The following is a 16,015-nucleotide window of genomic DNA, read 5'->3' on the forward strand; positions in this document are numbered from 1 at the left end:
GCTGTAATAACCAATACGCGGTAGACCCTGTCCGCTTGTCATCTGTATGGACGAGTCATTCTTGAGGGCCTTGTTGGATGCTCCTTCGGTTTACAATCTACAAAAGTACAGTAAGCGTATTGTATTGGTTGCTACACGGGTTAAACTTCTTTCTATCTTGGGCGCCGTTCTCGGCTCCTTCAGTGGGATGGCCAAACGGATGATTCGGAGACAAGGATTACGACCTACCTATCAAGGTTACCTCTGACGTGTCGACAACAATAAAATGGCATAACAATGTCGCAAGCTTATTACTTTTAGATTGGACTATAATTGCAGTAGGGACTCCGACCCCGTATGCACTGTATTATACCATCTATGACACCAAGGGCACCTACCAGTAGAACAATACTAAGTAGACTAGGCTCAATGATAGGGGAACCCCCACAGACCTTGAACCAATTAGCCGCAAAATCAGCTGCCCGTGGGTACCTGTATATAGTATGTAGGCACCTACCTCTGGGTAGATGCCAGTTCTAGGCTGGCAGCCGGCCGAAAGGGCGGGCTTGGCGGCTGGCTCAGCCTTCAGTGCTCAGCAGCCTCGGGCGATAAATGCAAATGACAAAAATAAAAATGAATAAAAATAAAAGGGTGGGCGCAAACCGTTAGTCAAGCAGAGCACGAGCGCGATTTCTGACGTGGAAACATTCAGATAGCTAGGTACCTACCTAGGTACCTTCCTACGTAACTTAGGCAAGGTACGGTACCTTAGTTACTCGAACCGAGGTAGAGGTTGTTCAGCGCTACACCACACACAAAATGAGGGCTGGCATTTCCATGTTTCCGAATGGTTGTCCATCTGATCTGATTTCATAATCGTCATGATCGATTTTTACCTGGGGAAGTTCAGGAACAACACGCCGCAACTGTCATCATCATCGGGGTCTCGCAGGGGTTGCCATGGGTGCAGGCCGGCTCGGATGAGCTGCTTCTGCCCTGTGCTTTGAAATGCTGGGTTAATTGGTCACGCCGGACTGCAGCCCCAATCATTTGTTGCATCTGAAAGACGAGACGCTAGAAACGGAAAAGAGACCAACCTACCTATCTAATGACCACACCTTTTGAAATCCGCAGGCGTGACTCCGCCCAGCCCATAGTCCCAGTCATGCCGGAATCCACCGACCACACAGAATGCCCCCAATCTCCAATTCCATTCGCCTGAGCCAATCTCAGAGACAAAGACGCACGCCCCCGCCTTTGGAAACCTGTCACACTTATTTCCAGTCTAGGCCGTAACACACACGCGCGTAAAACTTAAAGACACACCCCCAGCTTTATCAGTCGTCATCTCAAACCCGCTGATAAGATTGCTGTTGGCTTCGTTACTTCAACTTACCTTAGTCGGCATCACGCCCCCATGCCTGCGCCTCTATTAGTTATTATATGGGCTCGAAGAAACATGCGCGCCCCCTTCTTCGAGTTTGCCTTTTTTTTCTTTCTTCCCTTTCTTTCCCTTTCATCATTTCAACTTCAATCAAGAAAACAAACATTTAAATCCCATACTCGAACTAGTTAGTCATAACGAATCATCCTGATTTATATACCTATTTTGTACCATCTTAAAGCGTTCTGTTTCTTTGCCCCTGGTTCCGCTTGGTGTTAGTTTATTTAGCCCCAGTCTTTCTCATCTGCTGCATCCCAACGCCCTTTCCATCTTTTTGACTCATACGAGGCGCTCCGACCCCCTTTCCAAGCGGCAATTACCATTCGCAATAGCAACTGCCTATCCTCATTACTTATCTTGCCTCATCCGCACATCATCTACCTGCTTTGCCATACCTACCTACCTACTTTAAACAAGTCAGCTTTAAAGGAATCTTTCTCATCATCAACAAAGGAGTACCTGACGACATTCCTGTTCCTTCTTCTTACTCGACTGTTTTCTCTCACAAAGAAAGGCGCCTCCCTGCTATTCTGTGTCATACATTCCAGCAGAAGAGTCTCGTGATTACAGGTCCAGCTGTGTCACGCAAGCAGCTCGTCGTTATTCTCGAGTTCTTTGCCACCCCGTCATCGACTTTGTCTCTGTTCAACAGATACTTACGACCATCAATTTCTTTGTTCCAATAACCCTTCCGGACTTCATACCACTTAATCCCTAATACTTCCCCCAATTTATCGGCAAACTTGGACTGGCATAACCCTCCGAAATCACCTCTCCCAAGCAAATATACAACATCCCGTTATACAGTAACTTATCAGGAACTTCGTCAAGCCGACACCAAGGCACCTCAGGATCCTCGCCCCTGTCGATCTCTTTGGACAGAATCTTTCCTTGGATATTCCCACATTCGACTGGAGCATCCCCAGTAACAAACCACATAACCATGGCTACCATGTTTGAGGCGCCTACCCAGTACGAGCGTGACATTCGCGGCGCAAGCAAGGAATGGCGTCGTGGAAAGAACTCAGCAGAGAAATGGGCAATTGGCGCCAGGCCGCTAGCCGGCGTGCGCTGTGACATGGTCACTGGCGAACTTTCTGGAGGTAACGAGGGCATGCTTGCCAAGGTCCGGCCGAGGAAGAAGCACTCTGACTAGTAAGTGTTGAATCGAGTTGAATGGCAACAAATGAGCTCGAGCTAACCGCCATACCCTCATAGCCCCAGCCGGCTGAAGAAGGGTGGGAACGTCGGCAAAGCAACGCGCGGTAACCCAGATTACCGCCACGTCAATGGACGTGCGACTGGCAGACTTGGCGCACAAGGAGAGATTGAGGAGACATCTAGGTCAATACTAGATCTGCTCGTTCCTCAGACTGCCTTCCGAGATGGCATCGAGGGCGTCCTGTACAGCTTTGATACTGCCGAAACCCCAGGTCTGCGTGCGCCAGTTGGCCTTGACTTGTACGTCAAGACAAATCCCAAGACGACCGAGAGGTTCGTCGAGAAGGAGTACGAGATTGTGGACACCAACGGTGATCTGCTAAAGGGCCGCAAGGCCCGTCGGGACTTGCGCAAGTCAGCCGGTGGCCCAAGTGTTGCTGAGAGGCCTGTTACGGTGTCGACAGAAATCGACGACGACGATTTTGAGCTCCTGTGAGAGCAAATCATTGCGGACGAGCATTCGCAGGCGTTTGGATTTTTGTCAGCTAGCATTTACGACTCTCGTACTCATGTACAACCTTTCATCAAACCGCCATTTGGCAGCATTCTTCCTTTGTTTTCTGCAGGGCGACGACCCTGGATCCTTTTGTCACTTTCTTCATTTGGAGTTCTCGGAGTCTGGCGTCGATGAAATCCTCCGGTGCATGCACGATTATTCATGCACCAAACATTCATTCCTGGGTCTGCTTTACGCTTGACAATAGCCTACCGGCTGGGATTGGGCGGTGCGGTTCTATTTGGGTTCCTAAGCGTCGATGACACGATGGGCTGTACAGGTCACAGCAATGTACACCAACCTGGTTTGTGTTAGAGTGGGAGTTATGATTATTTGACAGTATATGTCATTGTTGTTTTGCTTGACTGTTGTCGTTGGGGGGAGACTGACTGTTCATATAGTGGAGCTGGGAAGGTCAAGGTGGGATTGTGTCAGCGAAGGACATTGGGTTCAGTTGTCGCTACTAGAATTTGCAATGTGCAAGGCCATGAAGTTCGCCGCTTCAGCTGCCTGCTGTCAATGCGAACCTGATTGCCTTGGTCACAGATAATATTGCTCAATCATTTACAAGTGTGACGACGAATGGAACTGGAGCTGCCAAGTTCCTATTTAGACTTTTTTTCGGGATGATGCTTGATACGGCGCCAACTCTACTCCGGTGGATCACAAAGGGAGGAAGGGATATTACCGCAAGGCTCAAGAACCTGTGATTGTCGGCGCAGAATCAAACTTGTCCCATCTCTCTGTGTCACTGTGTGGGTAATTCTGACTGACTTGTACTCGTAGTACTTACTGTACGTATGCAACCAGGTAATAATCCCAGACTTAGCTGAGCTATGCTGGACCTTTAGGAGCGAAAAAGAGATGACGTTGGTGGGCAGAATCTAGAGACCGCCCTTAACGCTACTCACGTGACCGCGCGAACTTTTGAGAAGCAACCTCAATGGTTCCCAGGACCCGTTTGCGGCTCGGCATGCCCACGTTTACCAAGCCAGTGACCAACAGGCTGGAATGCACCGTTAGCAAACCATTGGTCCTGCTTCGTACCCTTCCAGTCTTGAAAAAAAATTCGGAACTGTCATTGGCGTTTGACTGCTCGCCTTGACTGGGTGCTAACTGGAGACAATTCAGTGTTGTTTCCTCAGTACCTGCCTGGGCTAGGTACTTAACCACAGCGGTTCGACCTCGCTCGTCCTCTGGAGGCCCTGTATGCGGAAAGCCTTTATTGCAGGGCTGAGCAGGAGTCTCGCAAGTAATAGCTCATTCGCCCATACATCTATTTACCGCTTGTCCCGCTTCAATCTCTGCGCCGCTGCTACGACAACGTCCTTGAACCTCACACTCAACTGTCCCCAACCAACTTCCAACCTCGTCCCCGTCGGCTCGCTGCGCCTCTATTCCTCGAGCGCATCCACCCCAGCGGCTACTGCTGCTGCGCATCAATCGCCTCGTGATATATCAGCCATTGACACGTCCAAGATGAACGGCCCAACCTCACAGCGCGCCAAGAGGAAACCGGGGTCGGCCTCGTCGCTCGATGACCGTCCGCCCAAGCACCAGCGAGCCCTGAACGGCGCGAAACAGCAATCCACCGGCGATAACACCCCGGAGGAGGACATGTACGATCAGGGTCTCGACGATGAGGATCTACTCGCCCAGGCTCTCCTGCCATCTGTCGGCCCAGATACCGTCGAGTGGCAAGCCACCATACAAAAGGTCGTCAGCAATGTCGTGTCGATCCGATTCTGCCAGACTTGCTCGTTCGACACCGATGCTGCTCTCACAAGCGAGGCGACTGGTTTTGTAGTGGACGCTGAAAGAGGGTAAGTTTCCCGTTGTTTCCGATCAATGGCTCTTGATATTGGATTTCTCGAAGCTTGTTCGGTACGCCAAGACCGCTGACGTCCATCCCTTTACACAGATATATCCTGACAAACCGTCATGTCGTCGGTTCCGGCCCTTTCTGGGGATACTGCATCTTTGACAACCACGAGGAGGTCGATGCTTACCCAGTTTATCGTGATCCTGTCCACGATTTCGGTATCCTCAAGTTCGATCCAAAGGCCATCAAGTACATGCCAGTCGCGGCGCTTCCGCTTCGTCCGGATTTGGCCAAAGTTGGTGTCGAGATTAGGGTCGTTGGTAACGATGCTGGAGAGAAGCTCAGTATTCTTTCAGGCGTCATAAGTCGTCTGGATAGGAATGCTCCTGAATACGGCGAGGGCTATTCAGACTTCAACACATGCTACTGTAAGTGATACTTTTTACTCTTTCTATGGTTTACCGCCTCTACTGTCAGCTCTTAGCTTGACCTGACGGTCCCTTTAGATGTCGGCTTTAACTAATCCAATCCTGTTTAGACCAAGCAAGTGCGGCGGCGAGTGGAGGCAGTTCTGGTAGTCCTGTTGTCAACATTGATGGCTATGCCGTGGCTCTACAAGCAGGTGGAAGGGCTGACGGAGCATCCACTGACTACTTTTTGCCCCTCGATCGCCCACTTCGAGCCCTCCAGTGCCTGCAACAGGGTAAACCCATCACCCGGGGTGACATCCAATGTCAGTTCCTGCTTAAGCCGTTTGATGAATGCCGACGTCTTGGCTTGGCACCCCATTGGGAGGCCCAGATGCGCAAGGCGTTCCCGAAAGAGACAAACCTGCTAGTCGCCGAGATCATCCTGCCCGAGGGTCCCTCTTCCAACAAGGTGGAGGAGGGTGACGTTCTCCTCAAGGTCAATGACGAACTCATCACCGAGTTCATCCGCTTGGACGACATCCTAGACTCAAACGTCGGCAAGCCCGTCAAACTGCTTTTGCAACGCGGTGGGGAGGACGTGGAGGTCGAGGTTGAGGTCGGAGATCTTCACAGCATCACTCCGGATCGCTTTGTTTCAGTCGCCGGCGGCAGCTTTCACAGTCTGTCATACCAGCAGGCACGCCTCTACGGTGTGGCTTGCAAGGGAGTCTACGTGTGTGAGGCCACGGGTTCCTTCAGGTTCGAGACAAGTGACAACGGATGGATCTTACAAACCATCGATAACAAGAAGGTTCCCGATTTGGAAACCTTCATTCAAGTGGTTAAAAACATACCCGATAAGGCGCGTGTCGTGGTGACCTATAAGCACCTGCGCGACCTGCACACCCTCAACACCACCATCATTTATGTTGACCGCCATTGGTCATCCAAGATGAAACTGGCGGTGCGCAACGATGAGACAGGTCTCTGGGACTTCACAGACCTGGCGGATGCTCTTCCGCCCGTTCCGCCCGTTCCTCGCAAAGCATCTTTCATCCAGCTCGAGCACACCTCACACCCTGCGGTGGCGGAACTCGTTCGCTCGTTCGTCCATGTAACGTGCACAATGCCGATGAAGCTCGATGGCTTCCCCAAGAATCGAAAGTGGGGTATGGGTCTTGTTATCGACGCCGAGAAGGGCTTAGTTGTCATATCTCGGGCAATTGTGCCATATGATCTCTGTGACATCTCCATCACCATTGGCGAATCCATCGTTGTCGAGGGCAAAGTGGTCTTCCTCCATCCTCTGCAAAACTACGCGATTATTCAGTACGACCCTAAGCTGGTAGACGCTCCTGTGCAGAGCGCCAAGCTGAGCTCAGAAGAGATCACACAAGGCGCATCCACATACTTCATTGGTTACAATAGAATCGGCCGTGTGGTTCACACCGCTACCACGGTCACCGAAATCTTCGCAGTCGCCATTCCTGCCAACAGCGGAGCTCCTCGCTACCGTGCTGTCAATGTGGACGCAATAACCGTTGACACCAACCTGAGCGGGCAGTGTGGAAGCGGTGTGCTCGTTGCTCCTGACGGTACAGTGCAGGCCTTGTGGTTAACATACCTGGGAGAACGTTCGCCTTCGACCCACCGGGATGAAGAGTACCATCTGGGTTTGGCGACGCCAACCTTGCTCCCGGTCGTCAAGCAAATACAGCAAGGTATTGTCCCCAAACTCAGGATGTTGTCTGTCGAGTTCCGGTCTATCCAAATGGCCCAGGCTCGCATCATGGGCGTATCAGAGGAGTGGATTCAGCAGGTCTCGCTGGCCAACACGTCACACCACCAGCTCTTCATGGTCACGAAGCGGACATTTGAGCGTGAACAGGACGAAAACAGCGGCGCGCTGCTCGAGGGTGACATTCTGCTCACCCTGAATGGCAAGCTGATCACTCGCATATCTGAGCTGGACATCATGTACTCACATGAATTTCTCGACGCCGTCATTGTGCGAGAGACCAAGGAACTCACACTCAAGTTACCGACTGTGGCAGCCGACGATGTCGAGACTGACCATGCTGTCTCATTTTGTGGTGCTATCTTCCATCGCCCACACCAGGCAGTTCGTCAACAAATCAGCAAACTCTATAGCGAGGTTTATGTCTCTGCAAGGACACGCGGTTCGCCATCGTATCAGTATGGCTTGGCCCCTACCAACTTTATCACGCACGTAAACGGCAAGCCGACGCCAGACCTCAAAACTTTCCTGGCGGCCGTTACCGCTATTCCCGACAACACCTGTAAGTTGACAGTTTGCCTCGATGAGAGTTTGGCAAAGTATGTGCTGACAGTCTAATCACCTTTCCTCTAGACTTCCGTCTCAAGGCCGTTACCTTTGACAGCGTTCCGTGGGTCGTGACGATGAAGAAGAACGAGCATTATTTCCCTACGGTCGAATGGATCAAGGATAGTTCCGAAGACTGCGGGTGGCGCCGTGTCACATACGAGGGCGGCAAGGCCATGGAAGGCGAGCCGTCCGAGGGTGTCCCGGCCGTCGAGGAAGAGGCCGGAGGAGCTGTCGACGATGACGTCCCGATGGCAGTTACGGAGAAGTAGCCCGATCTCCCTTGATGTGGACGCGTACTGTTGCATAGACTATCTATCTAAAGCCTACAAGTTGATGGATACATGGCTACATCCCCAGTTAGTGTATTAAGAAATAGGTTATGAAGCCTAGCACAGCTGGATTGGATTTGGCCGAGTGCTTTCAGCGCTTCTCTTGTTTTATGCGTTCATATTTTGTACTCTTCTAGCGCCGCATGCTAAACAGCCGGCAAATGTATTTCTAACACTGAAAAAAAAATGAAAAAACAGGAGTCTGGCCTGCCTAGCGTCTTTGACGGTGGCGATAACAAATAGAAGGACTTCACGATTATTTCAAGCACTTTTAAACATCAAAAACAGCAATACTATCAAAGTGCCATGGCTATCACTGATCAATACGATCTCAATTCAATGCGCAATGGACATGTTGCCACCAAATTCGGCGTTGAGACCGATGAAGAGGTGTCCAAAGAACAAACACGTAGCTAGTCTTGGATTTCTGGGGAGGTTAATATTATTTCTCCCAACTCGTCATTATACTGATTGTATGTTTCACCAACGCAAATTATCCAGACATGAAAACTATTATATATACGCGATGATGTATGCAAATGGTCTCCCCGAGAAAACAAAGAGAAAAGAAAAATCCATAACAAAAATAAAAAAATAAAAAAATAAAGATCAGTCGGTAATCCAGACCCTTTAAGCGAACATGGCTCATCTATTTATTTTCAACATGACCCTTCATTATCCGAATTCAAACAAACATATCCCAATCGTCATAGATTACCATGCAATACAAAATGGTGTTACTCGACAAGACTGAAAAGATGGGGGCGAAGAAAAAGAAAAGCTTCAGGGCAGCAAGACAATCTTGGAGCCGACGGGTGCCGTGCCCTCTGGCTTGGGCGAAGACTTGCGCAAGGGGATTGGGGAAGAAGGGCTATCGATGGCCCATACGTTCTCCGTCTCGATAGTGGCAAAGACGTTGGGCTTTGAGTCCTCCTCTTCTTCTTCGTCTGCCTTGTCAGAGACAGCCTGGGCTGTGGAGACAGGGACGGAGGTTGCGGCAGAAGGCTGCAGTATCCCTTCCTTTGGCGCGTCGGTTGTAGGGGTGACTGCAGTCGATGGGACTGGTGTAGCCCCGTCCTCAAGCCCCTTGAGGTTCCCGGAGCTGCTGCCACCCAGTTGTTCCGGTGAAAGCATGGACCGCTTTTCGGTCGCCGGAGACGTCGGTATTGAGACATCAGACGGGGGCGTCGGTTCTGCATCGACGTGGAGGCCAGAGGAGGCTACTGAAGCCGTTGGGCTGCGTAGATTGAACTCGGACTCCGAGTTTGCGTCCGAGTATGACAGGCGCGACGATGCAAGGCTGCTCGTCGTGTCTCGCTTGCTGCTTTTTCGGCCCACAAAACTCCAGCCGCCGGTCGCAGTCGTAGGGGTTGTCGCGGCAGGGGGTGAGGCGGCCGTGGTGCTGCTGGATCGTGCCCAGGCCTTGCGCTTCTCACCGGCCCACGAGGCCCACGAGCTCGCATATGCGCCTGCCCTCGCACCTACGGTCTGCGCCGGTTGTGCGGCCCTGCCCGACTCGGCGGCACGTGTGATGCCGGGTGTATCCTGAGAGTTGCGTGCCGTACCGTTTCCGTTATCCTTGGCCTGCTGTTGCTGCTGCTCGGCCCTTTTTCGTTGAGCTTCCCGCAGGGCCTCGACGTCGGAATAGAGTTTATTGAGAATCGTTGACGCTCGCTCCTTACCTGCAGCGACGCCACGACCAACGACGACACCGGCAGCGGCAAGGCGCTCGTCCAAGCCCAAGTCCTGGACTTGTTGCGCGAGACGGCTAAGCCCGCTCGCGCACGGATGTTTAGGCTCGGCAATGTCAAACAGACAGTCATCCGTGTATGTGTTCCACATGCGGTAGTTATCAGTTCGCATCCAATGCTCGATCCAGTCCGGGTTGAAGTCAACCGACGGGTCACCCTCAACGTGGGACAACTGCATTCGAGGGTTGTCCTTGTGCTTGGCTTGCCAGTTTCGGCACTTGACAGCAGCCATCAGGGACAACATGTAATCCTCAAACTGGAGCCTGATTGACTCCTCACTTCCTTTATACCCCATGGTCTTGGGGCGCCCTGGGTTCGCTTCATCCCAGGTGTCGTTGACTTCGGCCGCAACGGATTCGATCCACCGCCTGTCTGCCGACGAAAGGGCGAGCGCCGATTTGAGAGATGGCGATGTTATGCTGACCGAGTTGTGATCTAGGTCGATAAGAATATCACTGTAGCGATCCTTCTGTTGCAGAAGGATAGAGTTGGTACTTCCTACAATGTAGGATTTGGTACCATGGTCTGCTAATATGTCCAATTGTTGTAAGGGAGTGTAAGGGCCAAACAAACTTCCCTGTATTTTTTGTTTGAGAGCATCATCAGCAGTGTCCCGTGACAAAAGGTTTGACTCACGAGTAACCAACCTTGCCGAATATTTGCAATGGCATCCCCATGTAAGCCAAGAGGGACGTGCGATCACTAGTCTTGACTCCAGTGGGTTTTGATAGCCTGTCCTCGTAACTGTGTAATTCTGGGCTGGCGCTGTCTTGTAAGTGGCGAAGAAGGCCGGGTATCAATGAAATAAGAGAAAACTGCATCATGCATAGTCGCTCGCAACGGGATCCAAAGAAAAGCATCTGGTTCGGCGATGGTGGAGACGTTAGCCAAGGAAACAAGACAGTGCAGGCCGGTTTAGCCCTGCAGAGAAAAGAATCGACTTCTTTCTTACCTTGGGCTGCAGTAGACAGCACTTAAACAGCACTAGTGTTTGCCATTTGAACTCTCTGACCAATTCCCGCAGACTAAGGCCCAGGTACGTATCTTTATCTTCATCCTCAGAAGCAAGTCTGCCCCTGCTCTTGTCCTCAGCAAGGCTCTCTTGGAAGCGACGAAGAATATCGACGTCTGTGAACTCTCGCTGGTCGAACCAAGCCTTGGTGACGATGCTCATGCGCTCGCGCAACATGCCAAACGAGCGCGGGTGGTCGGCGATGACAACGACGGCCTTTTGTACCGTCGACCGCGTCACGTCTGCAGGTCTGTTGATCAACTGAGACGAGTCCATCTGTCTCGTGCACGCGATTCCGAAGAGTGATGTCGCCGGGGAAGAATCAGTGGCCGGGCGGAGAAGGGTGAAGTAGGAGAATTCCTCTGTCGAGCTGCAATTGGATCGGCGCCAGCCCCGGGTTAGTTTGACATTTACATGATCATCTTTTGATTTTCCTACTTGGAATTTTTTTATTTGCTCGGTTCCGGAAGTATACTTACGCATGCGCACCATCGCTCAGGGCCATGAACGGCAGCAAGGACCAATCGTACTCGACGGCGGGGTCAAAGCCTTCCGGAGCGCCGAACCACCTCTCCACCTCGGGGCCTCGGGCATGGTGAAAATCGACCACAGCCACGAGCGGCACAAAGTCGCTCCGCATCGTGCTGTCCATACTTCTCCTCGTGCTCTCGGCGCCGCTGCCATTTGCCTTGAGGTCTTCGGTTTCGGTCATAGGAACCGCCATCTTGATAATTTTTCTCGTGGATTTGGAGACAACCTCGATACCCCCCAAGGGCTTTCAGGCGCCTGGTCTTGCTACAATAGCAACGGTACTGCCTATATTCCAGTTCTGTTTTTAATTTGATTTCCTCCCTTTCCTACCCAAGACGCTGTTTGTTTGCGCCGAAGAGGTTCCGGGTCTCTAGGTCGTCTTGTGGATGACCTAGGTGGCGGTCAGGAATTGCCCGGCAGCCACGTTGTCCCTTGTCGCGAATCCATACGGCGGGGGGAGAGCGGCGGTGGTGGTGGTGGTGGCCTTTGGCTTGTCGAAAAGTTGTGCCCACGTCCCCTCGATCTGTCACTGACAGGATGCGGTCGCTGATATTTGCGCCTTGTTGAGCGGGGAATTTCCGTCTCTTAGTCGTCGCAGGATTGTCAGGTACGAATAGAGGGTGACTTGGTCTAAGACCGATGGGCCGTTTTTGATGGATGTCTGTCTACTGTACGCCGCCGGGGGAGGGATCTCCTGGTGATTTGTTCTGTCTTGGGTGGAGAAAGATTTTCGAGGGTACCTACCAGGCCATACCCCAGATTAATGTGGGGTTAGGTTCTTTTTTAGAGCAACAGTAATTCTCGATGGCTTAGCCGCACTCAAAATGAGAACTGAGCTAAGCCGCGGAGGGCGAGGGAGGGAGTGAACTCGACCTTATCAATAGTCCTGCTTTATTACGCTAACCTACACAGGCAGTAAATCATCTCTATGGGGGAAAATGAAAAGAAAAACAGATTTCATACCAAGATATTTTCTACGGAAAGAGATATGCCTACTCTACGCAGTACGTATGGTAGCAATTCACATGGCAATATCTTGCCAGACACGCCTGCGCTCCAACAAAGATGTATCCACTGTAATTACAGTAGCAGCAAGCCTCGTTGCGGATTGCAACCTCTTTCAGGGGGGCGCGCAAGGGGAAGGAGCCACTGCAACCAAGTCAGCCATGGCGGATAAGCCGGCCGCGGCACTCAAACTCCGCCTAAAAACCCGTCGTCCCACCAAACCCATGGGTTTTTATGTACTCGGCTCTGTTTGAATGGCAGGCAGGATTCTTTTGACGTGCGCGACGGCCCGGCTAGAGCTAGGCGGCTGGCTTAGGTACTCTACTGTAATGATATATCTCTGGATATTAGCTTTGAGCCAAAGGCTTGCAGCACTGACGATCAGGGATTGCATCCATCAAAGGAGACGATTATGTTTTCATTCCAGCTGTATGTATACCAACGTATCCCAACCCCACACTCTGGATATCAATACCTACTTGTACGGACTGGCACGCAGTTATACGATAATTTTTTTTTCGAGTTTATTTTATTTTCCTCTCTGTTACCTGAGGGGTGCCACAAGTATCTATAACATGCTTCGCAACAAACTGCGACATAATCGGCCGTGCAATGATGCACCCCCTGAACCTTTACAACTGTCTGTATCTTTCCCTGCGTATACTCCGATTTTTTTTATCGGCTCGGGGTTCGAAACACAGACGTTCGAGCCTCTCCAGCAGCTCATGTAGATTGCATTCCCCCCTCCCATGGTCCATATGCGCGGTTGTGATAAATGAAATCATAAACGGAAGAAATCGACAAAAGGTTAAGTCGTGATCTGTTGGTGTAATCGTGGTATCGTGTATGCTCTCAACCCTCGCTTCTAGTACCTAGCGCTAATGGATCTTCTTTTATTGGCCGGTAAACTGATCGTCCATCTGTTGCATACCGGCTTCCGCGTTATGGTAGTCCAGAATCTCCGAGTACCTAAGGATTTTGAAAAGTCAGTAACCACTCTGAACAAAACACCTGACCGATAAGGGCAGGACAGAACATACATCATAATTTTCCATGTATCCACGGGTAGGTCTGCATCATTGAAGCTCCAATCGAACTTCTCCTCGGCTATGGGCTCGTCGGTGGGGTCGTGGTAGGGGGTCAGGTACTCGTGGGCCAATGCCTCTGTCGCTGTGATGCGCTTCTTGGGGTCGAATACGAGCATCCTCTCCAACAGGTCGATTGCTGCTCACTCTGTTAGATTTGAACTTTGCCCAATACCATATGCTCAATTTCGCTTCCCACACATACCTGATGGGTCCGCGTTCTTGAACTTGTTCTTGAGAGGCTGTCGCTCCCGCTTGGGGAGTGACTTGACAAATCGCAAAGTCTGTAATGTGTTTGTAAGAATCAGTATAATTCATCATTACGATGGTGTGAGTTCGTTGAGGCCTACGTTTTCACTGGCGATTGTGTTGATCACATCGTCGGGTGGCGTTCCCAACAACTCCGTGATGATGGAAAATTGGTTGACGTGGTCCTTGCCAGGGAACAGTGGCTTGCCCTCCAGCATCTCGGCGAAAATGCACCCGGCACTCCAGATATCTACCTCGACGTCGTATTTTTGCCAAGTAAGCATAATTTCCGGCGCGCGGTAGTACCTAGTGGAAACATAGCCGGTCATCTGGGGGTCCTGGATGCGAGCAAGGCCAAAGTCGCAGATCTTCAAGTCGCAGTTCTCGTTGACCAAGATATTGCTAGGCTTCAGATCTCTGTGTACCACACCAGCTGAGTGGACGTATTTCAGGCCACGCTGCCAACAATTAAATTAGCCAGTGCAACTATTGAAGACTCTGGTTTGGGCAAACTAGCATACCATGATTTGGTAAAGGAAGTACTGGATGAACTGCTTCTCCAAAGGCCTGGATGTCAGGAGCCTATGCAGGTCGGTACCCAGAAGTTCTGTCACAAAGTAGCTATAGTAGCTGTGTTAGTTTGACGCTTATAGAGTGCCTACCAACATCTTCATGAAGAGTTAAGTAGTCGAAATGTGGCCAAATCATGCTTACATGTCCTCCAGCGGCGAGATGAAGATGTCACTGAGCGAGATGACCTGTGGAAAAGGTTAGAATCTGGGTTGCTGTTGTCACAAGAATAGCTGCCTGGACCAACATTTTCGTGCTTCAGGTGCTTCAGCAGCTTGAGCTCCCTGTATGTCCTCTTTGCCAAGACGGGTGTGCTGAAGGGCTTCATAATCTTCTTGATGGCGACATTCTGGTTTGTAAGTTGATCCCTCGCAGAGCTGTGAGGAGTTAGCCTGTATACTCTATCACGCCGAACATAATAGGTTGAAGCGCCGCTACTTACCACACCAGTCCAAATGCGCCCATGCCAACCGGCTGCAAGTCTGAATATCTGTTTTTGTCCTCGTTAGCCCCCTGAAATTCCCATTGTTCTAGTGAGCATACGGTGGTGGTACCTTGAAGTTATCTCGAACGTGGTGCCGAAGATCTGGGCCCGCACGAATTCCGCCATTGTGAAAGGTTGTGTGTGGTACCGTCTGGAAGCAAGTTTCACAGCCTACTATAACAGGCGCCGGTATGCCGATATAACCAATCCACAGGTGTCGGGGAGATTGTCGAGCTTTGGCTGTATCAAGTCCACGACAAATGACACGAATGATGATCCCCAATTGCTAGGTAAATTAGACGAACTGCGCTCGTGTTCTCACCACAAGACGTGTCGGCCTGAAAGCTTCACACTTTAGCTTCGTGTTGTCACACAGCACTGGGCTGTCTAAGCTCGTAGTCGCAAAGCGAAGAGAAATAGCGTCGTCGAACGGTCTCTGCTAGTTGGTCGATCGATGAGTTGCGGGAAAGCGGGTGAAGCAGGAGGGGTGCTTCACTGATTGAACTATGTTCACTACAGTTTTTTTGAGAGACAGTGCAGTTAGCGACCGAACCCAAACAAGATCACAAGCTGTCCGCTGTGGATACCCCGCCTCTTGTCACTGGTTTTGAGGCACCTGCAGAGACGATTCGGCGGGATCAGGAAGGTCCGCTGAATTAAACCGGGTCACGTCTTTGGAACGCAGTGAGATCTCAATGATGTCGAAGCAGCGAAAACCAGCGCCAAAATTGCATGTTTTTTTTTCGCGTGTCTTCTTACCTCCTACTGAAAAAGGACCTCGCCGCACGTAACAGATTTCCTCTGGGTTATACCGTCGTCAAAAGACGATGAGAATTGGCACAATGGTGTCACTGGTTCCGATTCCAGAGGTTCGCGACTGTCGCAGCGCGAATCGAAGGCTGATAAACGTCACAGGGCTGAGATAAACCTCGGGGGCTGATTATCTGATTGCGACGATTTGCCGGTGGCCAAGAGAGCAGCACGCGAAAATCGGGTGATAATGACAGACAAGAATGCGTCGATAAAAACTGTGGCGCGGTTCCAGGGTAAAGGGACCAGATGCACCAGATGGGAAGAATGTTGCGTTGGAGAAGATGGGCGCGCACAGGTCTGATACGGTTATGACAGGTAGGATACTTGGGAAAGCCGGAAAGTAAAAGAATAGCTGAAGGAGGGGGAAACGCGGAAATTGGTTGGCTACAGGATGATGTGTGATGGATGGATAGGAGAAGATCAGCTTTTGTTCTGCTCAGGGAAAAAAAAAAATGTCCAGGTTTCTT

At 51.1% G+C, this 16,015-nt stretch overlaps 4 protein-coding genes across 4 annotated transcripts; 2 read left to right on the plus strand and 2 right to left on the minus strand.

The window, feature by feature from the left end:
- The first annotated feature begins 1,346 nt into the window (after nucleotides 1–1,346).
- Nucleotides 1,347–3,857, plus strand: PgNI_03662 (uncharacterized protein). The gene is made up of 2 exons (XM_031123716.1): nucleotides 1,347–2,578; nucleotides 2,642–3,857. Exons 1-2 carry the CDS (start codon nucleotides 2,367–2,369, stop codon nucleotides 3,078–3,080), a joined length of 651 nt encoding a protein of 216 aa, XP_030983458.1. The 5' UTR covers nucleotides 1,347–2,366; the 3' UTR covers nucleotides 3,081–3,857.
- Nucleotides 3,858–4,130: 273 nt separating this feature from the next.
- On the plus strand, nucleotides 4,131–8,325 carry PgNI_03663 (uncharacterized protein). The gene is made up of 4 exons (XM_031123717.1): nucleotides 4,131–4,963; nucleotides 5,062–5,390; nucleotides 5,501–7,672; nucleotides 7,744–8,325. Exons 1-4 carry the CDS (start codon nucleotides 4,350–4,352, stop codon nucleotides 7,986–7,988), a joined length of 3,360 nt encoding a protein of 1,119 aa, XP_030983459.1. The 5' UTR covers nucleotides 4,131–4,349; the 3' UTR covers nucleotides 7,989–8,325.
- Nucleotides 8,326–8,529: 204 nt separating this feature from the next.
- On the minus strand, nucleotides 8,530–12,034 carry PgNI_03664 (uncharacterized protein). Its single transcript, XM_031123718.1, has 4 exons — nucleotides 11,291–12,034; nucleotides 10,752–11,181; nucleotides 10,447–10,659; nucleotides 8,530–10,376 (listed from the first exon to the last, which is right to left on the minus strand). Exons 1-4 carry the CDS (start codon nucleotides 11,533–11,535, stop codon nucleotides 8,832–8,834), a joined length of 2,433 nt encoding a protein of 810 aa, XP_030983464.1. The 5' UTR covers nucleotides 11,536–12,034; the 3' UTR covers nucleotides 8,530–8,831.
- A 444-nt stretch (nucleotides 12,035–12,478) lies between these two features.
- Nucleotides 12,479–15,999, minus strand: PgNI_03665 (uncharacterized protein). Its single transcript, XM_031123719.1, has 10 exons — nucleotides 15,495–15,999; nucleotides 14,806–15,248; nucleotides 14,694–14,741; nucleotides 14,499–14,628; nucleotides 14,396–14,439; nucleotides 14,203–14,302; nucleotides 13,783–14,139; nucleotides 13,638–13,716; nucleotides 13,388–13,571; nucleotides 12,479–13,316 (listed from the first exon to the last, which is right to left on the minus strand). Exons 2-10 carry the CDS (start codon nucleotides 14,859–14,861, stop codon nucleotides 13,241–13,243), a joined length of 1,074 nt encoding a protein of 357 aa, XP_030983465.1. The 5' UTR covers nucleotides 14,862–15,248; nucleotides 15,495–15,999; the 3' UTR covers nucleotides 12,479–13,240.
- Nucleotides 16,000–16,015: the final 16 nt, after the last annotated feature.

This window comes from Pyricularia grisea (assembly GCF_004355905.1).
Source record: "Pyricularia grisea strain NI907 chromosome Unknown Pyricularia_grisea_NI907_Scaffold_2, whole genome shotgun sequence".
NCBI lineage: Eukaryota > Fungi > Ascomycota > Sordariomycetes > Magnaporthales > Pyriculariaceae > Pyricularia > Pyricularia grisea.